This window comes from Bemisia tabaci, chromosome 6 (assembly GCF_918797505.1).
Source record: "Bemisia tabaci chromosome 6, PGI_BMITA_v3".
NCBI classification, from domain to species: Eukaryota; Metazoa; Arthropoda; class Insecta; order Hemiptera; family Aleyrodidae; genus Bemisia; species Bemisia tabaci.
In genome coordinates, this window is record NC_092798.1 from 2,166,610 (window position 1) to 2,191,594 (window position 24,985).

At 38.2% G+C, this 24,985-nt stretch overlaps 1 protein-coding gene across 1 annotated transcript; it reads right to left on the reverse strand.

Moving 5' to 3' along the window:
• Positions 1-444: 444 nt before the first annotated feature.
• On the reverse strand, positions 445-23,981 carry LOC109033898 (hemoglobinase). Its single transcript, XM_072301247.1, has 12 exons — positions 23,825-23,981; positions 21,432-21,582; positions 17,694-17,794; positions 16,891-16,972; positions 13,125-13,195; positions 12,138-12,279; positions 11,589-11,658; positions 10,703-10,824; positions 8,774-8,998; positions 7,166-7,291; positions 2,288-2,440; positions 445-713 (listed from the first exon to the last, which is right to left on the reverse strand). The coding sequence occupies exons 1-12, from the start codon at positions 23,833-23,835 to the stop codon at positions 585-587; spliced, it is 1,383 nt and encodes a 460-aa protein (XP_072157348.1). The 5' UTR covers positions 23,836-23,981; the 3' UTR covers positions 445-584.
• Positions 23,982-24,985: the final 1,004 nt, after the last annotated feature.

Here is a 24,985-nt window from a genome sequence, read left to right on the forward strand (position 1 = left end):
AAAAATGCAATTTTCGAAGGGAGATTTGGCAACATTGAAGTGGAGTTACGTTCTTTCGTCAATAGCACTACGTCATGAGCAGTGAGCACTCCAAGCTCAACCTTGTAACTTAAAAACAGATTAATCCACTGATAGCAAAATATTTTCAAAGAGAACTCAGGTTCGCTTTCTCCTCGACTTACTCAAATTTGAATGCGGTACTTTATGCAATGAGGAACCACTATTTCTGGTTCATTTGAAGATCGACATATGCGCCATTAGTTTCCGTTTGCAGATGTGTGCTTTCATACTTGAGTGAGTAATGATGGTTCCTCATCGCAAAATGGAGAGAGTTGGCAAACGCACAAGTTTTTTTTTTATTTACCACCACACCGAAATCCTAACTTAGATTTAGCTTTTTAAAAAGTTTTTTCTTTGAGTTTAGTAAGCATTAATTCGTACAAATGAGACACAAATTCCTGTATTTATATCAAAATGTTACAATATAGCATTTTTACATGTTTTGAAATCTAGTGTGAAACTTTTCAAAATCTTAAGTTTTCGTTAACATGTGTGAATCTATAATTCTTTATTCAAGGAGGAACTTAAACTGCATTTTTGAGAGATCGGTGTTGTTCGGTGCAAACAGTTGACATTGATTCGATTGCCCGCTCTTCGGCACTTGCCTTGCAGACGGTAAACAGCTTAGGCAGAATATGGTCAACGTAGTAGTTCTGAAATAAATCAAACGGATTATAAAATAAATTTTTCCAATATGTTTTATGGTACCTCAAAATTCATTCTTTTGTACGTATTTAGACCTAAAATAGATTTGTTATTCCGAAGTTTGAATTGTATCTTTCCTTACAACAAACTTCAAGTACGAGGTCTGTTAGATTAGAAACCGGATTTTGGTCATAACTAGCCCACAATGCGTCCGAATTAGGTTTTCTTGAGCTTTCCTGATAGCTGGAAATATACTTAAGAACGCTACGTTCACAGATTTTGTTTATTTTGATCAGTGTTTATTCTGTGTCATCTTGAATACGAGTAGGTCAGGTGCGTTTTGCGATTTTCAGCATGCGATCACGATAGAGCAAAGACTCAACATTTAATTTTGTTTTAAACTCGGTATACTCTGTACCGAAACTTTTGGTATGCTAAGTAAAGTTTACCAAGATCGTTGTATGAGATGTTCCCACTGTTTTGAGTGGGTTAAACGATTCAAAACTGGTCAGAAGTTCGTCAAAGATGAGGAGCATGGGAATCGACCCTCAATGGCAACTGACATTTGTCACGTGGAAGAAGTGCGAGCAAAAGTGCTCAAAAATGGTCGTTTCGAGCTTGTTGAAGAGAGTAATATATCTGAAGGCTCTGCACATACAATTTTGATAGAATATGTAGACACGCATCGAGTTTCAGGTACACTTGCCCCTTGATTGTTGTCCGTTGAACGAAAATCCAACCAAATGTCAATTTCCCTTTAGTTGCTTGAACGTTCTAACAATGATCCTACATTTTTGGATAGGATAATTTTCGGTGACAATACTTAAGTGTACGGCTACGATATGGAGACGAAACTCCAATCGTCCTTGTGGGTTGAAAAATGTAGTGCAAGACCGAAAAAATAGAGACAAGTTCGGTCAAACATAAACATCGCAAAACACCCTTGAGGTTGCCTAACTTCAAGCCACATACCAACAAAGCTAATTATGATTTTTTAAATTTGTGAACGTAGCGTTCTTTAATATATTTTCAGCTATCAGAAAAGCTCAAGAAAACGTAATTTGGACGCATTATGGGCTAGTTATGACCAAAATCCGGTTTCTAATCTAACAGACCTCGTAGAGTAAAACGCAAGTTCTTTTAAAATGATACCTTTTCAAAAATAACCATAAGCTCACGGAAAAAGTCCAAAAATCACACGGAGAAACAATAATTGCAAAAGATACCAGACTTCGGTGTATATTTAATACCGAAGTTTTCCGATGTAGGTAAGCGAATTTTTCTTTGGTTATACCTGAACCGAAAAAGTTTGGTGTTAGAAATTAACTTAAGTTCGGTATTTTCCACCGAATTTTTTTTGTGACTTTTTCCTCACAAGCGGGTTAAGCTCCACATGTTTAAGCTTTCTACCTCAGAAAGTACATAAATACCACTGCATAAGCGTAATTTGGAACAGATACAGATGAGGCATACAGATCTCACAATTCCATTCGAAACTCAAAATGGCCGTCGTTGTGTGACTTGTTTTCCGATCATACATACATAAAAAATAGACTGTTTGCAAATTGGGTGTAATACTTACGCTGTTGTCAAAACAGAGCTTTTGGAATTGAATAGCTAGTTTTTTGAAACAGCGCCTGTGCTCAGTAAAGGAAGAATCTTGTAAGTCAACCTTCAACCCTCCCATCGACAGATCCAAAATTTTATCCATAGTTTGATCCATCAAATTGCGATTCTAAAAACAATGTCATATTTACAGAAAATTAAAAAGCCGATACTGGTAGACCAGAAATTCATCAGCAGTCAACTAAACTCAGAGATAGCTCTTGTTACCCATGAGGGAACGTCGGATCCCCAAATGTAACAATTTCCGCAACTGCCGGAACATTAGTAAGGGGTTTCAAGTTTTCACTTAGAAAGTCAAGACCCGCATTTAACATTCAATTTTTGATAAAAATAGCTTCTCTGAAATATTTGCATCCATATGCTAATCAGATACTTGGAAAAATTACAAATGACGTCATTTGCGTAATATCTGCTCCATTAGATCAGTGCTAAATGTCCACGCAATAACATGTACATTCACCACTAATCAAATTGATTTCAACCGCGATATTCATCAGCGAGATATTAATCTCACTTGGGGGTTGATTTTTTTATTAACCGTTGTTTGAATGGCTTTAGGTCTCGATAGACGATCAAATTCCCGAACCAATCACCATCAAAATGTCGGGAGTCATGAGTCTTAAACTCATTAATTTGCTTAATTTTAAAATGAAAACTTGGCAGAAAATGATGAATGGTGGCACTCCATTCCGATCTTATTTTGAACAAAATAGTGCGGCCCGTCAAAATTTGATGGTAGATGGTGACCATCAGTCATCAGCATGTCTACTTTGATCGGAATTGGCTCGGAATTTGATCGTGTATCTAGGGCTTTTCAGCGCATACTTTTGATGAGGAAGCATACATCGTACATTTCAACTCGTACTATGTTTAGTGGTCCAATACTTCCTAACAGAGAAATAATCGAAATTCTGACTCGATTTTTTTTAGCACATCAGTGGTTTAAGTAGGAAAATACGTATCTTCATTGCAGCGTTTTAAAATTTTTCATTATGATTTATCTTTTAAAAGTTAAATAATGAAAATATTCTTCTGAGAAATTAAAAATTCATGAAAATAATTAGTGGAGAAAATTTACAGAAAATGTCTATAAAAACTGTTGGTTAGTCTCCTCAACAAATAAACCGTGAGCGGAGTCTTACACGGTTGCAACCAAAAATGCACATTTTTCTACTTAGGATAAATCGATATTCTTTATTATTCGAAGAATTATCTAAGAACTATGGAATTAAGGTCTTAAACTGATGGGTTTTCCATTAAATAGGGAACACATGAGAGGAAACGTTGCGGTACGTGAAATGCAGATTGGCTATTTTTGGCCAATTTTTAGCGGCTCTGGTGCTTGCACTAGAGCTGCTATTCCGGACGGTCCCAGCTGGGGAGTATCAATGCAGCATGTTACATTGTAGAGACCGCGCGTTGGTTGATGGGAATCGGCGCCATTTTCGGCTATGTTCCTTGTCATGACTTTATTTTATTGCATACTGTTTTATTGTTAGTCAATGCTATATTGTGTATTGTATTTTTGGAATCATGGTGATACAGTCAACAATTCAAAACTTGTTTGTGCTTTTATCTCGTGATGGAAAAAATGTACTTTACGTTCAAAATTTGAAAATTTGAATTTTAAAGTTTTCGCGGTTAAGGAAGCTTTAACCACTGGGTTGGAGCTTCCTAGTCATTTACTCGATATCAGCTGATAGCAAACAAAGGTTACCAGGGAAACCGTAAACGTCTAACAACTATCGTGGCCATTGGGGCGATTATTGAAATGATATCGACTGTATGTCGCCGCTTACGACAGGACATAGCCCTATCTTAACTGTGTAATATATCGCAATTCGATATTGTTTTGATTTTTAAAAGGAGCAATTCATTCATACAGTTCCGATTAGTTTTGGCGAACGGGCCCTTAACCTACGGCACTCGGCTCATGGGAATTTTTTAACTCTAAATTTTTTAACCTAACTCTTCCATTCCGGGAACATATTTATTGAAAACGGCGACTTTTTCAACAGTCCTATTTTTATCTACAACATCTAAGTGGCCCTTCATAATCATTTAATTTTGGCCCCTGGCCAGAAAAAGGTTCGGAAATTGCAGTGATTTTGCCGAAAATGCTGAAGTAAGTAAATTTGGGCATTTTTTTTCCTTCTTCAAACTCTGTGGAGAAGCACTTCTCCTCCAGTACATCTATTTTTTTACTTATCTCTCGCAAGGTACATTTACAGAAGGTGTGTTCCAGTATTAACAGTTCAGATTCGTTGTTTTTTTATTATAACGCTTATTTCGGAAAGCAATTATTACATTGTTCAATTCTACTGACTTTCAACACTCGATTATACTCCCGGCAAATTCTGCAGCAGCGTTTCAAATGTTGACTCTAATGCTTCCAACAGCCATCCGATGTTTAAGGGTTTATTCCTAGATTTAGGGATTTTCCGGAATTTCTAGGGATTTAGGGATTTTTCAGGAAATCTAGGGATTTTTTTTTGATGAGGTAAAGTTACCAAAAATCAACTTTTTAACCTCAATTATAGCTTCGACAATCGAAAACATTTTTTCATCTATATTTTGTAGGCCTTTTTGGCAACACTATTTTCCCCGCAAATAAGCCGGAAATTAAAACGATTGTGTCCTTCGATGTACTTGACATTCAACTGCATTCAACCTGTTAATAATAAGAAATCAACTAATATTCTTTCATTTTATTGGTCTGGATTAGCACTGCTTTCAGAGAGCGCCAAAATTCAAACGAGCCAATCAGATTTAAATATTGCAAATCGCTACATCGAATGACATCATGATTCTTCATAAAAAAATGGCGCTTTTTGCAAAATCTAGGGATTTTTTAAGTATATTTGAGCAAATCTGGGGATTTAGGGATTTTTAGCGAAATCTAGGCATTTTTTTTCTTCCCCGCTAGGGATTTAATATCGGAAGACTGGCTTCCAGTATCGTAGCGTTGATCGTCGCTGATGTCGAAATGGAACCTAATGCCGGACTTACTGTAACACCTCCATTCCTCAATTCCGGTGAGGAATACGTCTCTAACCTTAACTCAATATAAATATACAAATTGATAAGTGAGTGCTTTAGTCTCCTGAAAACAGAATTGCGAAACTTAAAATTGGAGAAAAATGATGAGTAAATGAAAAAATGGAACCAATTGATGGGATATGTCGCATGCCATTCTGACACAAAATATGGCGTCTATCGAATCACCTTAACTAAATAAAATAACCAAATTTTCAACTCTCAAACTATCAACTATCAACTATCAAAATTCAAACTATCAAAATTTCCAACAATGACAAAAATGATTGTAATATACCTATAATGTAATGAAATATACACGCTCTAATCATTTAATTTGTATTACCTTTATGTTATGTACCTACATGTTATACTATTTTTATAATAAATTTTGCCAACATGCTTTTCAATTCAGTCTACAACATTTCATTCCGACGTGGCAATAATGATTTATAATGCCCCTAAACATTAAAATGAATTACAATAGTAATGCCGCATTATAATGTCGTATTATACATCGCAACGATTCATGTCCTACTGATTATTGATTATTGTAAGATGAATTCTGTTTTCTCTGATTGTATGTTTCATACGTGCGAAGCAAGTACGGGTCACTAGAAACGTGGTTCGTACGGGTGGCTGATGAAATTGATCTTCGAATACCTTTTGATGAGCTAGGGAAATGGAACCATCTGCATCTCATGGACAATAAATAGTTGCCGTAATTAAGGTCATCCCGTGATTAAGGTGCCGTGATTTAAGTCATAAATTCTTCATCTAATTCTTGATTCATCTCCAAAATGTCTGCTAAAGCTTTCATGCGCTTCTCCTTGTATGCATGAATGAGCAAATTGGGTATCGAACAAGCGGACACTTTTTGAAAATTTAGATGATTCTGGACAATATCGTACAGAAGTCCACGAGCTGCAGATAGAACCATTACCTCTAGCTCATCAAAAGTTATTCGAAGATCATTCAACAACCTCTTTGACAAGTTGCAAAAACTTTTCGTTAACAATAGTGTCACACGGTACTAGGAATATTTACTATTTAACGAACCTTATATTTCCCTGACTCAGTCCTAAATTATAGAAGTATGCGTTACTTTTCCAGCAATCCAAAAAAACAATTATACAAAAAACCAATACCTACACTTTCAGATATAAAAATGCAAATTTTTTGCAGCCTCGCTAAACGACTTATCAACCAGAGATTTTTTAGGAAGCGGACCTCCAAAGAGCTTTCAAAATTAAAAGTATACAACAAGTGATAATGCCATGTATTCGCCATATCAAAGCCCAATACACATTTATACACCGGCTACGTAAATCTGCTAAGTTACAAAACATGAATCGACAGTTGTCGGATTGTACATCAATGACAAAATGTGTCTAGGCCCTCATTCTTGACTACAACTACTGCCCCCAGAGCCGCTCTCCGACGCCAATGCGTTGGAGCTTCCTGCTTGTTTTTAAATACACACATCAGTCATTATTCATCTACAGCGCAAAGTTTGTCCTCTCACAGAGGAAACTATGACTAAAATAAATTGGCAAATTAATGGTGTTGCTTATGAACTCTTATAGTCAAAAGTCACCATAACCGAAAATAGTGGTATTTTTACCATAATTTGAAAGTGTCACATTTGTGCATGTAATTTTGGAAACATTATCACTGAATGATACAAATTTGACTCTTATTGGTCATGACCACTATTGATCAAGAGCTCAAGTCTTTCTGCTCAAAATGTTTCTGCTCACTGTGATTGTAACTAAAAGCAAAAGCTCTCAAGGCTCACCTTTTTCAACAACGAAAGTTCTTCCTCGAGCCGTGTTTTCTCCTCGACAGACTTGGCGTTGGAGATCTGTCCCTCCAACATTGCGACCGGGATGTCTATCTCGGCCAGTCCCTTGGTTTTTTCCTCCTGAAAGCCGGCGTGATTAATTTCAATTGGGTCTCCCGTGTACATCTAATTAAAATGAATTCCACCGATTCTGTCTCTCTCCTCAATCCGTCACTTCTCCTCGCTCTGTCCGCAAACTTTGAGCGAAGCCTAGTAATTAGAGTAACTGATATTTATGAGTATCCTTGCCCCTCCATCATTCTCTACTTGGCTTCGTCCGCTTTCTTAGGGGAAATATCGGGTCCCTGCAAACTTATGCTGGCGGTTAAGTATATGGTTGTTTTTATATAATAATCCACAAAAATTAAGACACGCTCGGGAATTAACCCTTATGTGCCCAAACTGGGTCAAATTGACCCGAGGTTTACTGAAAACACGTGCTTTACGGGTATTATGGGACCAAGTACATCTGAGTTCAGATATAGGTCTACAAATATATCCTAAATGAGAATTAGGTATCAAATTGAAAAAAGAAATACGAAAAACAAGTGACAGCACTGCTTAAAATAGGAGACACATAATCTGGCCTCATTTTTTAACTTTTCTCCCGAATCTGGGCGTCATCTTATTGGTAGCATAGAGCGGAGCAATGCGAGTGCTCGCCCCATCGCGCCTTCAATTTTGCAGATGCAACACGGACATCCATCAAGCATGAATAGTCGTATCTCTGCGCCGTCATCAATTCGCCTCATTTTCCCCGCTCTATTTTCAGATTGTGTTTACTTCCTTTTGGCTGATGTGTAGTGGGGTCTCAAACGGAATGGATTCTCTCTGGATTCAATGGATTCTCAAAATTATCTATGAAAATTAATTACTCGGATTTCTTTTATAAATGTCACTTAGGAGTTCATAGGCTATATCGGACGTATTTCTATCAAACGGAACTGAGCGCCAATTTGAGTTCCTTTTGAGGAATTTAGAATCCCGGATAGCGCGTTCTGTCAAACGGACCTAAGCGCCATGGAAAAGCATTGCGAGTATAGGAAGGAATAAGCCGGACGCCCGATTCCGCCGCCAATCCAAGCCCCCCTCTACCTTCCTCACCCTATGGCGCTTAGGTCCGTTTGATAGAAATACGTCCTATTGTCAGACATCTCAATAATTTCTTTTTTTGCTTAAATCTTAGGCATATTTTTATGAAAATTTCAAAAAGAAGTCTTGATGGAGGCAAAAATATTGGGTGATATTTTTAGATAATTTAGTGTATTATGTAGTTATGACATGAACAAATTAGACGATTGATTTTACACCATTAACACCGTCAGTGACGTTTTTACTGTCATAAACAGTAGTATAAACAGAGCAAAATCACCAAATTTTGACCAAATGAGGAGGCGAGAACTATGTTTTATTGCAAAATCACCAAGGATTTTGACACCGAGACATTTACGCTGTTATTATATCCTTCTTTGAAGGACAAAAAAGAAAAAAAAAACCTCCAGTCAAAATTGGCATTTAAATGTTCTTTTCTTTAAAGGCAGTCTCTTGTTACCATGATAATACCTGTGTATTTTCTTCGGAAGCAACTCTAAGTGAGTCTTGTTCTGAGAGTTCATCAGGGGCAGCAAAATCAGATCTAGAGTCCTCCGCCATTTTGTTTCCACCGAAGAAATAAGGTAGTTTCTTCAAGCCCAGTTTAAAAGATCCGTACAAATTTGGATGGCTGCTGGTCACACATTGTCGAACACCGTTTTGATGCTCGAAGATGCTTTGTTTTGGGGCTGATTTCTGGAGGGAAAACATGACGGGTTGGAATTCAATTAGATGCACGAGAGCAAATGCACTGACTTTAATAGAAACGGACCTAGGATCGGAAAAGTTCCATCTAGTCTGAGAGAGAAAAGGAGGTTTGAACTTCCTTTCCTCCATCACTGAAAAAAAAAGAATTGATAATTCACCGATTTAGGGTGGAGCAAAATTTGCCTCACTTCGTTAAGCTTTCTTATCCGTGCACGATGTTGAATCGAGTGAACGACTAGCACGAATTGCTACACCGATTTGCTACATAATTATGCGCGCCTTCATGCAGTTAATCTTGCATCGAGTGGCTTGGGAGTGTAATTGCATTTTTTGGTATTGGTACTTTGCGAACAGTAAAAATAGCTCAATAGTTAGGCTGAACTGGCCGAATTTACGGAAAAATAGCGAAATTTACGGAAGAATAATTAAAAGGTAACAGACGTAGCTTTTTCGAGAGCAAAATCAGCTACACGCGTGTGTGTAAGTTAGCTGAAATTTGTGTAGCGATTTTACCTGCATGGTTTGCACGCTCGTTTTTTAGCTACACCATGCCATGAAATACCCGCGTGCAAGGCAAATTCAGCAATATTTTTTTTTTTTTTCAGTGGGATGACACGCAATTTCAAATAATAAGTTTAGCGACTGAATTCATAAGCGACTTTGATAAATTTTGGCTGAAAAAAATTTAGGACCAATTGCATTCAAAACTCTTTGATTCTTAGCTCGTTTTCCCCAAAATACGACACGGCGCATGTCTGTTAAGTGTTCTGTTCAAATAGTATTGAGTTGATCATTTTTACAAAGAGTATTTTCCGTTCGTTTATTTGGACGTATCTCTGTCAAACGGAACTATGTGCATTAAGACATGAGCCCTGAGACCCATAATAATGTATGCATAACAGGGCTCACGTCATGATGCACATACTTCCGTTTGGCAGAAATAATGTCAATTTCGTCGTTTCCCTCACAGAAAAACGTAACTGAATTTCACTGTTGCCGAATGCCCTACACAAATTGCAGTTCTATATGTTCGGCATTTTTGGATGGAAATGTCTCTGAATTTTCTTTTGAGCTCATGCGAAAATCAGAGGAAGAAAAAATCTGAAAAAATTGCAGAGGTACGTCCTTGTAAAAAATTAAATAGTTTATTATCTCAATTCTGCAGCTTTGGAATGGAGTTACGTTCATTCATCCGGGAAATGACGATTTTGGGGGAGACGCCTCCGTTTAAAACCACGTGAGCAGTTCGAGGAAACTTTAAATCAGTAATATGTAGCTCGTTTCCATTAACGCACATATACATCAAAAGTCGTACTTGCGACTTTTCCAGCAATTGAAGTTATTCCATGACATACAAGTTGTTCGGTGAGCATTACGTAAGAACGTACATGATCAAACTTACCTTAATCTAAAACCGCCCATGGTTACTTTTTTGCGTCTTATGTTTGTTGTTTCTGATTCATATGCATTGTTTGATCATGAGGTTTAATCATTAATAATCAAATAATAATTCTAACTCCTTTAGAATCTGCAAATACTCAGATTCAAACTAACTTCATAGAAGAAACTATGCCTCTAATATGCATTATTGTTGTTGGCATTGTTGTTGTTTGATTATGAGGTTTAATCATTAATAATAAAATAATAATTCTAACTCCTTTACAGTAGAATGTGCGCATATGAACAGCTCACCTGGTCTGCATTGTCCAGCCAACAACTGCTGAAATGACCGGCAAGGCATACAGGCATATCATCAACGTTGCAGTACCATCCAAACGAGTCTTCGTCTGCCGCTGCTGATGTCAGCGCTAAAACTGTAGAAAAAATAAAATTGTTTATTTTGTATCGACGTTAGTTAACATGACGATTACTATTAAATTTTGAACAAAAAAATCACGGCATGTCTTACCAACTGCCGTCTTTATCTGCAAATAGTCAGATTCAAACTAACTTCATAGAAGAAACTATGCCTCTATTAGGCATTATTTAAAAAGAAATATGATTTTATTTACTGCCAAGAAGATTCCCTCTTGAATTAATCATAAAATTGCTTAAATTGAGCGGTGGTATCATAATGTTTGATCTCAACTTGATGCTTTAACATTGATTACGGGAATATTAATATTCGCGCAACCAGAAGATAGGTGTTGTATCACTCGGAAATGAAGGCGTTTATTGGCGGGACAGAATTATGTCTTTATTCACTTTACTGCAATACATCATAATTTTTTTTTTTTTTTTGAAGGGGGATTATGCAGCGTAGCCGACGAGGGCGTAGAAGTGTTTCTTCTTCTTCTTCTTAATGAAACTTCTGTAAAAAAACAAATTTTATACCAACGTCTAATCAAAAGGGATTTGAAGACTAAGAAATTGACGGTAATTGCTAAATTTAATGATCCATTGATTTCATAAAAATTAAAGTTAATCGGCTCATCCTATTTGGTGGATAATATCTACCAAATAATTTTTTCTCTGTGGCAGAGATTCTGCCTCGGGTTGATTTGGATTGCATCAATCGTCAAAGAAAATGAAGGAAGAGGCAATAATTTTGAATAAAATGAATGTAGAATATACTTACCGCCACTTGAGTATGGTAAGTACGTATCAAACATTGCCCCTGAATGACTGCTCTCCCAGTAGACAAGGGCCTATGTAAAAAACACTATAAGTTTTAATTATCAAATTAGACAGATTTAGATTCTTGTGTTGAGTTAGAATGGTTGGTGGATTATTATTTCGTATTGATAAAGCCGACCACCCACCAATTATTTTAATGAAACGAGCCATTTTTTCTCTTTTTTTTAAAAAAAAAAATAACTCTCTTCTTTTTTCCAATTTCAAATTCAATCCACCTTGAGGTAGATGAAAAATTAATGAGCTTACTTTTAGAGTCAAGTGAAAAAATGTGTCGACTTCTACACTATTCATTGTGGCGAGAGAGACAATAATTGGCAAAATCGATATAATTAGTTTTGGAGAGAACAACTGTAAATATTACTTTCAATGGTGTCGATAAAATTGAATGAAAAACCGCAAAAGTATACTAGATCCTCTAAATGGCTCATTAACGGAAACTCATAGCGAAGTTAGAATGCCTAGACATGGAAAGTATTTGATGAATGCTCACTTCTTTCATTTTTTTATTCTTCTTCAAATCGAGGAGAGTTTTGCTGAAACTGTCTGCCCAAATGGTTTCACCGATCAGTCGCGAAAACCCTCCTTTCCCACCAGTTCCTGTGAAAAAGATGAATATCCGATTCTGAGCATTCCTAGAACCAATGAAAAAATAGTTAGCATGGGGTGCAAGTTTGTCAAAATTAATGTTATTCGAGAAACAGTGGTTCTGCATGTTCATATCCAAACGTTTCTTTTCAGTCAGTTTTAGACCAGAGGAGATTTTGATCCACGAGATATACTTTCATGTTAGGAGGCTGGCGGTGTGATGTTCCGAAAGTATACCTTCTAGGTCACTGTACAAAAAAATCTAGTTTGATCAATTTGCCCCTGCGTCATTCATGAATCATTACTACGCAAGCATTTTCTACATAGTATCTGTACGAAATGAAAAAGTGTATTTTTCATAAAAAGCAGTTATTTCGCCGGTATCCATAGTTTAGACGGCGCGTGAGCGGGTTTTTATGTAAATATTTTCTCATGAGCGTCCGTGAAAAAAACCATCTTAGTCCATGAAAATCAAGTAATTGATACTAAATCATAAAGGGTTATTCTACATAATTTAAGAACGAACAAAGTTTAAACATTTTAAACCAGTACGTCACTTTTTAGTTTGAAGTTCAAAAAACATAGTTTTTGGAGAAAGTTGTTTGGAAATCTCCAACACTCAGCGTGTACCTATATGACAGCCAAATTATATCGCGACTTTTCGTCCCCCATCTGCTAAAAAATGAAGTCGCAGCTTATGTTAAAATCTTAAAATCGAAGTTTTCAACGGGACTCTACAATAATAACTTCCCTGAAAATTTTGCTTCCGTGGATCTGAGGCTCTATTCCTGTGGATAAAATCGTACTTGAAATAAGGATTTTCAGCTTGAATGTCACTACCTATAGCTTCTGTAATATTCTTTGGAGATTTGAATTAATTAATTTTCCTTACGGTTCGATTACTTTTCCCTTGCTCGATTTGTCTCCCTTCAGAATTTTGTAGAAGTTGTCCAAGGAGACTTTCTGAAACACACATTTCGTAAAATGTAAGTATGCATATTAAAATACTGTGAAAACTAACTTTCGCGGGAAATTATAAGAAACCAGACGCGATATAGGACTACCGGCTCGTCTTGGGTGGCGCAACACTGGCAGAAACTCGTCTGGTCACAGGTGAGTTTTTATAGTTTTTTAAAACAAATTTCTGCAGTTTCTTGTGCAATATGGATCCAGCTATTCTTAAGAACGCATAAAAGAGTTGTTTTACAGTTTCATATGAAGAGGTGAAAAATTAGACAAAGAGCTTCCCAAAATTTCGCCCCTTTTTCGGTATTCGATTCGACCATCGAACCAAGGTTGAAGTGAAAGCTTATAATAACGAAAAACATCTCAAGGCGAAAAAAAGCTCGCGGAAAGCGAATTTTAGAATTCTACACAACCTGACGTAGAGACATGATTGGCTAAAAAACACAAGAATTTTTGATACATCCGAAAATGAACCGAAAATCGAACATTGGGCGAATCGCCCAAGGTCACAGAGACATAGGGAATTAAATAGCCGTAGCAGAAGAACGTGAAAAGACAGGGGAACTCCGTTCCCATGCCAAAATTATGAACGTTTTAGTCAACAACATTGTACAAGGCCAGTCACGATGGATACAGAAGAGCGCCTTCAAATCAATCCGTAAACATAATGCAAAATTCTGATACCACTATTCGTGCGTCACGGCAGTCATTTTGCATACCCGCCCATTTGAAGGCGAATCATTAACTTCAGGCAACGAGGTGCGAATTACAGCAATGTAATTTGATATTCATTAGAGGAGCCAAAGCCGGGGGCAGCCCACCTTGCAACTAAGGAGCCAAAGCCGGGGGCCACCCCCCTGGCTGGTAAGGAGTCAAAGCCGGCGGCCGCCCCCCTGGCACCTGGAAATCTGACCGACCGGAAACCATAATCAACGGGATTCGTTATCCACCCGAAATTTTACTTGACCGGAAATCGAAAATCATAATTTCTACTCCACCGGATATGTGCACCAATCGAAAACTTGACTCACCTGGAAATCGGCCCAACCGAAAATGTGTTCCAACCCAAAATTTGGTTGTTCTCGGATGGAGAATAACCAATTTTAATACCAATTTATCATTAATTTGCCTCGAAAATCGCAAAAATTCGATATAATTGATTGATGAATCGACTCGTTAACGTTAAAAATCGATTCTACAAGAAAAAATACATAGGTGTCGGTGTACTACAGTTATGTTAGGTGCATTTAGTAATCCATGAATCAAAATTGAACAATTCCAATCCGAAAAAATCGTCGATTTTCCGTAAAGAATCTTAAAAAATCGATATATCGACTCGTCAACATTAAATTCGATATCGCGTGTAAAAATGCGTATGAAGGGGTGTGTATAACATGTGTATACAACGATAACAACCCCGTAGACACATCAATTCAACAAGAAAATAGCGAAAAATACGGCCGGAGTTTGTTTGACCCCTTTGCCCCCTCCCCCCCCCCCCCCATCTAACTCGAAGACGGTCCCTATACTCATCTTGAAATTTTTTCCTGAGTTTTCTGTTATTATAAGCTTCCACTTAAACTCTTCATTCGATGGTCGAATCGAATACCGAAAAAGGGGTGAAAGTCAGCCCTTTTTTTGGGAGTCTCTTTAATTAATATTACAAATATGTGGCATATAAAACGTTTCAAATGTATGAGTTACAGATTCGGCAAAGACAAGTGCTTCATTGGTCCCTTGAAATTTTATGATTTCAAGAATAAAGAAATTGAAGGGTCCAAGAGATTCAGCCTCTATTCTTGCATGAGCACGCACCACTTAAAAGCTCTTACAGTTTATCGATGGTGAAAGTGCAGAAGTGCTTAGCTCGGAAAACACGATTTTCTAAGCGAATGAAAAAACGGTCCACATTCCTCTATATTGTTGGTAGAAGGGTGATATACCTTGAGGATAGCAAGTATGATGCTTTTTCAGACTCCATCAGCATTTTGAATATGTAATTTTACAGTTCAACGTCGAAAGCTCATTTTATCCATGCGAAACTTATGGAATTTACAACCGCTTTTGAGAACGTTGCGATTTTGTAAATGGGCGACTCTCTCAAATTTGCATGAAAATACGATGATCAAAGCGAGAAGACATGAGAACCACAACCCAAACCGAGCCTTTGGACTCTTTTTTTTAAAAAAAGATTAACACTTAAAAAGCATCTTAGAACGTAAATAATGTTCTTCGGGCATTCTTCAAAATTACGGCTCGATTTTAGACTCCACAATTCTGAACATTTTTGGTCCGCATAGTTGTACAGGGCCACTCAGATACGATACGGAAGAGCGCCTTCAACCCACTATGTAATCTTAATGCGAAATTCAGATACCACTATTCGCGCATCACGACAGTCATTTTGCATACCCGGCCAATTGAAGGCAAATCATTGGCCGAGTCTACAGGGTACGAATTTCACCGACGTGATACGTGATTTTTCGAAGAAAAACCTCTGGGGGTGCCAAACCTGGCATCCATTAAGCCCAGCCTCCGGGGCTGTTCCACCTTACATCCAGGGAACCCAACCCGCCATGGGCTGCCCCCATTGGTATCTAAGGAGCCCCCCCCCCCCCCCCAGGGGTGCCCCCCTTGACTTCCAAGGAACCGAACCCTCAGGGGCTGCCCCGACTGCCCTCCAAAAGCAAAACCCTCAGGAACTAACCCACTTATCAACGAAGAAGACCAACCCCGCCAGGGGTTACCCCCCTTCGCGTCCAAGGAGCCCAACCTCCAGGGGCTGCTCCACCTGACTTCCAAGGAACCCAACCCGCAGTGGCGTGCTTTGCGATACATCGAATGATCTGCTATTTAAACCTATGGAAAAGGATTGATAAACAGGGTGTTCGCAGCGAACACCTTAATGATCGATTCTTTACCACAGGTTTAAATTACATATCAATCGATGTATCGGAATTCACGCCACGCCACCGCCGCAGAGGCGGCCCCACCTGACCTCCAAAAAGCCCAACCTCCAGGAACTGCCCCAGTTGGCAACCAAGCAGACCAACCCCACGGGGGCTACCCCACCTGAGCTCCAAGGAGCCCAACCCAAGAACAACAACAAACAACATTCTATCTTGCAATATCAGCCCATTATGGATCAGATGAGCAGATAATCACGTCTACGTTTAGAATGGCGTCTACTACCTTGGACGCAGTTATGTATCTGTCGCAGGCAAATAGTAAAATCAGGCATTTTTTCAAATGCCTAGGCAAATAGTCAAATATTCTAACTTGGATTGAAATTCTGATTCTTTTCCTAATTCAGACAAAATAATTCATAGCTCCTGCAAGAAAAAATTCCCAGTAAAAATTTGCACACACAATATTATTTTAAACAATTTTTAGCTCCTGAAGAGACACTGATCTTGAAATGTTTAGTACGTCGTAAAATACAGAATTTTTGGAATTTCAAAATTTTAAAAATATGAGAAGCAATTGAAGAGGAAGAGGCAAAAAGAGTACGTAGGTTTGATGAGTTATTTTTCCAGAAATAGTGAAAAATCGTGAGCTCTTCGCCATAAATTCACAAAATTTTGTAGACCTTCAAAATTTACTATCTGCCTAGGCATTTGACAAAATGCCTGATTTCACCATTTGCCTGCGACATATCAATATTCTATGATAAAGTTGGTTAAAAATTTTACCTCGCCCGTGTAATCTTTTACGACACCCTTATACACGTCCGTCCCGTTGGGCTCATTGATCAGCTCCCCAGGCCTAGGATTCCTATTTGAGAGACATAGAAATAGTAAAGTAATAGAGGATGTAAAACGCACAGATAGCTAAATGGAGAATTTGCACGCAATTTTTTTATTGCTTCATCTGAAAGTGCCTAATGAGCTGAGTTCGCAACATTTTTCATAATTTTTTTCTGACATGGGAAATTGGAGAAAAATTGATTTAAAAGTGAGAAAATGTGCCGCCTTGTGACGTCATCTGGCGGCATTTCCCATTTAAACACATGTATTTTAGCAGAATCGGTTATTTTGTCATATCTCCTCTAATAATTGCTCAATTTATGAATCAAGGGTATCTTCGTGTTCCGTTCACTCAGAGGATTCCACTTAAACAGGAAATTCATCAAATTTCAGACCCTTGCAAATTCTCCATTCCAGCCTCAAGTTACGCGTTATTTCAAGATTAGGTTAAATCTCAGGTCATTCTTTGTAATTATTCTACCCGAGCGAGTGGTGAGGATTTTACTTTTTACACTAGTTGAGTTGCAGGATTTGAAAGTTGTAAAATACATTATTAAACTCCTTAAAACCAGACTTGTCTTGTCTTTATAGTTAACGGAATTATGTTGTAAAAGCTTCCGAAAGGAACTGCTGAAGTCCAGAAATTTGAATAAATGTCTTAATGATCATTTCAGAGGAAATGCGGTAAATAAAGTAGAGGTATAAGGATAATAGAGGTTCAAAAATAATTACGTTAATTAAAAACTTACCTTCCATCGTTCGCTACATCATCGTAGAACATCGTTATTATTCGATCCTTGGGCATGTTGAATTTATTCATCAGAGTTTTGTAAGCGTGACAAATGTTCGCCTGTTTGAAAAATTCAAAATGTGAAATTCATACGCAAAGAAAAATTGCTTTGCGCGCAGGAAGAGAGTTTGAACGTCGCGGCTGAACGTTTTGTCTGCGATTTCCCGCTGACGATCGGTATGAAAACTAACGCAACGAAAAAAATGACGTTAATTTTTGAGCAGTTGCTACTTTATAGACAATCCTCATATTTTGGAAATGGAGGGCGATTTTTTATAGCGGACTCATCCAGTTTATTAAATTCGTAGAACTTTGAAGAAAATTCAAAGTATTTGGTCGTAAGTGCTTCCACCAGTAATAATACGAAACGTAGCAAGCAATCCTCGGCCAAACAAACCGAACGATGCCGATGCGTCAATGATCGATTATCGATATTGCCTCGTTTGAAGCTGCAATAAAGAATCGATTATGAAAGCCTTCGTTGCGAACACCCTGTGTATAGATCATTTTTCATAGTTTTAAATAATATATCGATCGATCGTCGCAAGGCATGCCACGCCACTGAAACCGAATTGTGTTAGGTTAACACTTTCCGGTTCAAAAGTCTGAGTCCCAAGTCGAGCGAACCGACCGCTTCAGTTGACAGAGCTGAAATTCAGTTCAGTGAATCAAAGGGTCAGTGCTACATGGATCATGTTCCATTCCCACAGAAAATTCATTACCGTGAGTCGGAACTTCCGTTCGTTCAATTTTTTACTTGATTGAGGGCTGATTCCTCTAAACCGAAAATTTCATATGAATCACATGTTGCATAATTTGACTTTTACATAAGGCACGAATTATAGTAATGCAACCAATCTTGTTCTTTAAAATTTTACAAGAAAAATGAATCATATAAAGGAAATTCTGAATTCGACTCCTGAAACTAGTATTCCTCAAATAGCAAACATATACAAAGGACGTGATTTCTACAATTTAACACCCGTTTGATCCACTATTTGCCTAAAGGAACTACTATTTCTGGGTCATACATAAAAACGCCTATCTACATGCGAAAACTAATGGCACAAACATCGTTACTTAAATGAAAACTCCATATTGCAAAATGTAGTCCATTTGATCTGTGTGATAAAAAACTTATTCAAATCTCGCTCACGAATAGATGCCTGAGCTTGCGCTCGTGTGAATGGTTCTCTACGCAAGATTCTGTAGAGCCAATATCAATGGCCAATAGTATGTTGGAATATTTTCCGCTAACGTGCGTTAAAAACTCAGCATTAAGCTGAAAATTCTCACAACAGAGGGAATAACTCCTTTGGAGTAACGGTTTCCCTCATAGAGATATGCTGTCTGGTGCAACACTAGTTACGTCCATATTCAGGAAGGCAACTGCAACTGCAACGCGTTTCGGCCTTGTTGGGCCAATCATCAGTGCAGTGCAGCCTCCTGAATTTCCTGCTACCAGCTTGAGCTACCTCTCGAGCTTGGTAGCAGGAAATTCAGGAGGCTGCACTGCACTGATGATTGGCCCAACAAGGCCGAAACGCGTCTGCAGTTGCCTTATGGACGTAACTAGTGTTGCACCAGACAGCATATCTCTATGAGGGAAACCGTTACTCCAAAGGAGTTATTCCCTCTGTTGTGAGAATTTTCAGCTTAATGCTGAGTTTTTAACGCACGTTAGCGGAAAATATTCCAACATACTAACGACCCGTGCGTCCACCGTAATCAGTTTGATCAATGGCCAAAGTGCAAAACCATGCATGTATCCCCATTTGCGACGTTGCAAACTTCCTGGCAAACGTTTTTCCTTTATAAAACTATTCAACGTAATTTCTCTAGAATTTATCTGATTTTTCTTCTCTGTCAGCAGAAAATTCTGTGAAAATGTCAAGCTATTTAGTTTTGTGTAAGTTTTAGTTTTTGAAGGAAAATTGTGCTCTTATGAGCTTTCTCCCTCTTTATTGAGATTCTCGGCTTTTTTAACGCACGCTGGCAAAAAACTCCAACACTCTCTCATTTAGTTGACTTGCTCCACCTCGTAAAAAAATAGGAGCGACAATTCTGAAATACCGCAATGAAGATACGTCATTTTGCACTTTGGCCGTCGAAATGTGACATTTTTATTTGCAAACCCTGTTTAGTGGTTCATTCGGTTCGTTTAACCGAAGTCTTTTCCTCCAAGTAGGGCGGTCCAGAACCCCGAGGACATAATCATCGACGATCGTCAACTTTCTCCCTCCGACGGCGGGAGGGGGGGTGGGGGTTGGGGAGGTGCAGGGGGGGGGGTTTAGTGACCAGGGCTCCAGCCACCGTTTAATTATCCTCGGTGTTTGATGGAACTCGCGCGAGTCTCAATTACCGACATCAAAGATCGGGGAACAAACTTTTTAATAATGGAGGCCTCGCCGTCAACCCCCCCCCCCCCACCACCCTGCCCGGCGCCCTTTTTTCGGTCGCAAATGACGTCACGGTCGAAGAAGACGCGGTCCGCTAATCCTGTGACCACCGCTCCCTCGAGTGATTTATGGCTCGCGTCCAAAACCCCGCCGTTTTCAGGTGATTGCGGTGGCTCGCTAAGAAAAATTGGACTCGTTATAACGCGTAGAAATCGTATCTACGGCACCTTCTGGCCGCGTAGAGGAGAAAATTTGGACTGAATTTAAGAGAAAGGGCCATAATTCGCCTACGTTTTGCATTTGAGAACTACCAATATGGCTAAGTTCAGAAATAACGTATGTACTGTTGGTTGCTTTATAGAGATAGGTGTTTTTTGGGTGAGGCAGTATAGTATTTGCTAATAGCAAAAGCTATAGTATAATTGGACGTATTTCTATCAAACGGAACTATGTGCATTATGACGTGAGCGCTGTTATGCACATATTCTTATAGGTCTCAGGGCTCATGTCTTAATGCACATGGTTCCGTTTGGCAGAAATACGTCCAATTGAGCGAATACATCATAATATGAACGGTGAAAGTAGAATCAGCCTAACCACATCAATCGCTGTCCAATCTCCTCTCATGTTTCATTTTTTCACAAGAAAATCAGGCACCACTTTGACTTGAAACTTTGTGGGAGAACCCTGCTTATTGCAAGGGAAATGTGCGACAAGTTTCAAGATAGTACACTAGTTTCGCTTCAAAACACAACCAGAAACTGAGCAACGTGAAATGCCGATAAAATGATTCTGGTGAAATTCCTTTATGTATACATCCACCATAACTACCAAATTCCCTCTTTTTGTATAAATCCATTCTGCAGACTGCATCGACAAAATCCGTTGTTATTGCCTCTATTGTCAACCTCAGGATAGTTTTAAACATGCAAAATTGGACTTACTGACCTCGGCGGTGTCCTCTGAGGGTTGGACCGTGTAATGCCCGGGTGTCCATCACGGTGGTTGAATACCGATGATTTTTCGAAATCTGGTGTGGCACGGTGATTTTCTTTTTATGTAATAACAAGGTAATTTATAAAAGGGATTCCTAAAAAGTCAACCACTCTAGTGTCTATAGAAACTCATTAATATGTACGAGTAACACGTGATGCTGTTTGAACTCCGAGGGACAGTAAACGAGAGTGCCTTCAATTTTTTGTGTAGGCAATAGAAACATCCGTTAAGTACGAACTGTTGCATTCACTTAATGCATCGTTGACATTGGACAGATTTTAAAAATAACTCTTTTAACTTACCTGATGTCGATAGTACGACCACCCGTTTGTGCCTGCCACAAGTAGAGCCCATGTTTTCCCTCCACTGGTGACATTTTCTTCTGCCAATCCGCTGTCTTCAGATGAAGCGACGAAATGACAGATCAACAAAATGTTCAGAATTATATTCAACCTGTCAAAATAGGTAGAAGAATCTTTCACATTTGATCTTGACGATAGAGAGTAAAAAAAAAAGTGACGAATAAACGTTTCAATCGTACCAGTGTTCAGAGCCCTTACGAATGATTTTCTCATCCTTTGTACATCTTCCTTATCAATCAAATCCTAAATAATTTATACAAAAATCAACGTAGATTGATGGTTTAAGTCACAAAACTTGCGTATCTCGATTGGTTTGAAATTTCCGCTGTGAGCAATTAATTACAGAGGAAGCAATATGTGTTTTTGATCGAAATTTGTACAGAATATTCAATACAAGATGAAGAATCAATAAAATTCCGGGGATTTATGTTCGTCGGTGTTCCTCCAACGACATGAAAAGTGACGAGAAATTCGTAGTATTACACATCGAGATACGTATTTTGAGACTTTTACCATCGATATGCGTGAAACAATAGTGAGTGGCGGCGTATGAACATCAGTAGCCGAGGCGTGAATGAGAAATTATCGATATCTCCCCATTTGAAGATGTGGTAAATAATCGATTATTAAGGTGTTCGTTTCGAACACTCTGTCCATCGATCCTTCCCCAAAGGTTTAAATGTCAGATCAATTGATGTATCGCAAAGCACGTCACGCCACTGATGAAAATAATTAAGAACATTATCACCGTTTACTTGTTCATGTGTATTCCTATACTTTCGCCATTATGCGGTGGTTTTGAAATATGTTTGCCATGCATTAATCGTGAGAATATTAAAATGAATTACTCAAGTATTCAGAAACTTGAGTGTTCAAACGAATCAGTGAAAACAAAAACACACCAACTCGAAAAAATAAAAATGATTAAGATACACGCAAAACTGTGAGTGGTTGAAAAAGTTAGCACAAGAAAAAGATCTTTGGTGACGAAAGACAAGTATTTAAGGACACTTTAAAGGTCCAAGTCGGAATAGATGCGTTAACTTCAATGATCTTTTTGAAAACTGACTCTCTTTAATGAAAATTGAGCATTTTTGAGTCACCGAGTTGGTGTGTTTTTGTTCTCACTGATTCAAATAAAAAGAAAGAGAGGAAATTTAAGAAATAAACAATAGAGACAGCGGAGTTCATTCAGCTCGCAAATGATGAAATTAAGATGTCTCGGTATTTTATTCCACCAGTCACACTCTGGCTTCATGAAATCCATGGTGCTAGAGGCGGGCCATTTGTGGAGTTTTTTGTCGTTGCATGCACGACTGCTGTTACGTCATCACAGTATGTGCCTTTGTCAATGATCGATACGGGACTTAATGAAGAAGCCCTGTAGTAGAGTCACGGATAGGATAGATAGCATGAAATTAACAACTCTCTTCATCATGGAGCATGCAGGTACCAAATAGAATGGATTGTTCGATAAGTTCACCTGGAGTTTTCTCCTTTAGAAACTAAAAACCATCAAGAATAAATAAAATAAAAAAGTATAAATCGTGCCCCCGGAGCCAAGTAGCTTTGACTAAAAAAAAATCCATGGCTAAAGTTAAAAATATGGTTATCCCCATGGCAATGTTTCAATATCTTCAATAATGTTTTATTTCTTTTATGTAAAGGAGCTATACCATGATACTGATGATCAAAGTGCGAAAGCACGTATTTGAATTGCAGTGTCTCGATATTCCTGTACCTCTTCAATTTTTTCGAAGAGAAGCAAACCAACTGTATAGCTTTAAATTGTGCAGATTAGTTTGCTCAGATAGAAGAATAATCTCCGTAGGTTTTCAAGTAATTACGTTGACTAATTTCTCAGAGGAAAAAATTAAGTATGATAGGGCGTCTACAGCGTCGCAGACAGAGATACGTGGTTTTGCAATTTAGCCATCAATATCCTCATGCATATCTTCATGAAAGTTTTTGTGAATAAGAATGAGCCAGTAAAGTTAACAGAACGTCTAAAAGAAACTGATGGGTCCTTTTTTTTAAAAAATAGTTATAAACTAATTAATAAATAAATGAATAAATAAAACGTGCTTGGAGATTAACAACGCCGAAATTGAACTTACGAATTTTCTGACTTTAGCCATCGCAATATTTCTTGGTAGGTGACTGTATATCCGTCCGTAGAAAAGAATCTTCTCTCCGGAGCCGAAAAAGCTCTCAAAATTTGCTCGGGGAAACAAAGAGCGAAAGGCTATCCCTTCCAGACTTCAATCATTTCCCCGGTCCCTGAGGGACGATTCGGCTTGTGAGGAGGAGCAATAAAAATAACTCAGACTTACCTTAATTCCATGACAGGCGTATTCTTTCACGGATTCCCTGCTTTGTTCCCGACTTAAAACTATACGTCTGCGAGTCTGAATCAGTTCATCAAAAGTTTTATCTGCCGAGATTATAACGAACGCACTCGAGATAAGTTGGGGACTCGTCTGGGCTCCAGGAAGAACGACACCTGTGAGAATCGCAATCTCCACTCGGCTTTAATCACAAATTTGAAGCTTTCAAGTGCCAATGTCACCACGCAGTGCCGAAATCTTCGTCTTGCACAGATAACGAGTCATTTCCGCACATAAGTTCTGTAACTCCCTAATTTTTCATTTATCATTGTACATTCTACGTAGAGGTTTAAGAGATAGGTTCCATAATTTTACGGCCATTGAAAGGTAATAACCTCCACATTAAAAATATCGAAATATTTATAACCAAACTGCACAACCACGTTTCTGTGTGCGACACTGCAGACTTCCTCTCATAATTTTTTTTTTTATTTTTGGAAAACTGGTAAACGTAATTTTTTGCAAACTTCCTTGACTAATTCCTTCTCCGTCAGTGGAACATGCTGTTAAAAAGTACTAAGGGCCTGTGGGCACTACGCGACCGTCGTCCACTTAAGAAAAACTACCCGTAAAAAAGTGTAAAACAAGTACATTCAAGTTACTTAAGGAATAAATGGATTCAAGAGCCGACGGGTTCACGCAAAAGAAATCGTATTTATCTTTAATTGCAACGTAGTTGCACCACTCTTATGTTTAATCGTTAATCAATGCTTTTAAAAAGCTACACACAGATTTTCAAGAGAGTCTCTGTGAATTTTCCTAAATACTTTAAAATAAAAAACATTTGGCAAATCTCTGAGACAATAAAAAAGATTATCCCAGATTTAACTATAAATTTGATTTTTAAAGATCGAGATCCTTCATATAATGATTTTTTTTTTACGGATTCTCCAAGACTGAAAACATCAAAATTGCGGGATAACGACGCTCATCAGAACGAGCCAACTGATGAAGTCGGACACAAATTTGCAACTAAAACTGGCAAATTTTGATTTTTCATTCATCTCAGCGGATGAGGTTTAATGAGGAATATTCAATGATTGGAAATATCTTTACGATCCTTCGAGGATTGCAGGCTCAGGCTCACGTTGCACATTGGTTGTATAT

Coding starts and splice junctions, on each gene's coding strand:
- LOC109033898 (XM_072301247.1), bottom strand. Junction 13,196..16,890: donor TAAAAGATTACACGGGCGAG/GTAAAATTTTTA, acceptor TGTGTGTTTCAG/AAAGTCTCCTTGGACAACTT. Junction 2,441..7,165: donor AACTTTCGTTGTTGAAAAAG/GTGAGCCTTGAG, acceptor CATTGTTTTTAG/AATCGCAATTTGATGGATCA.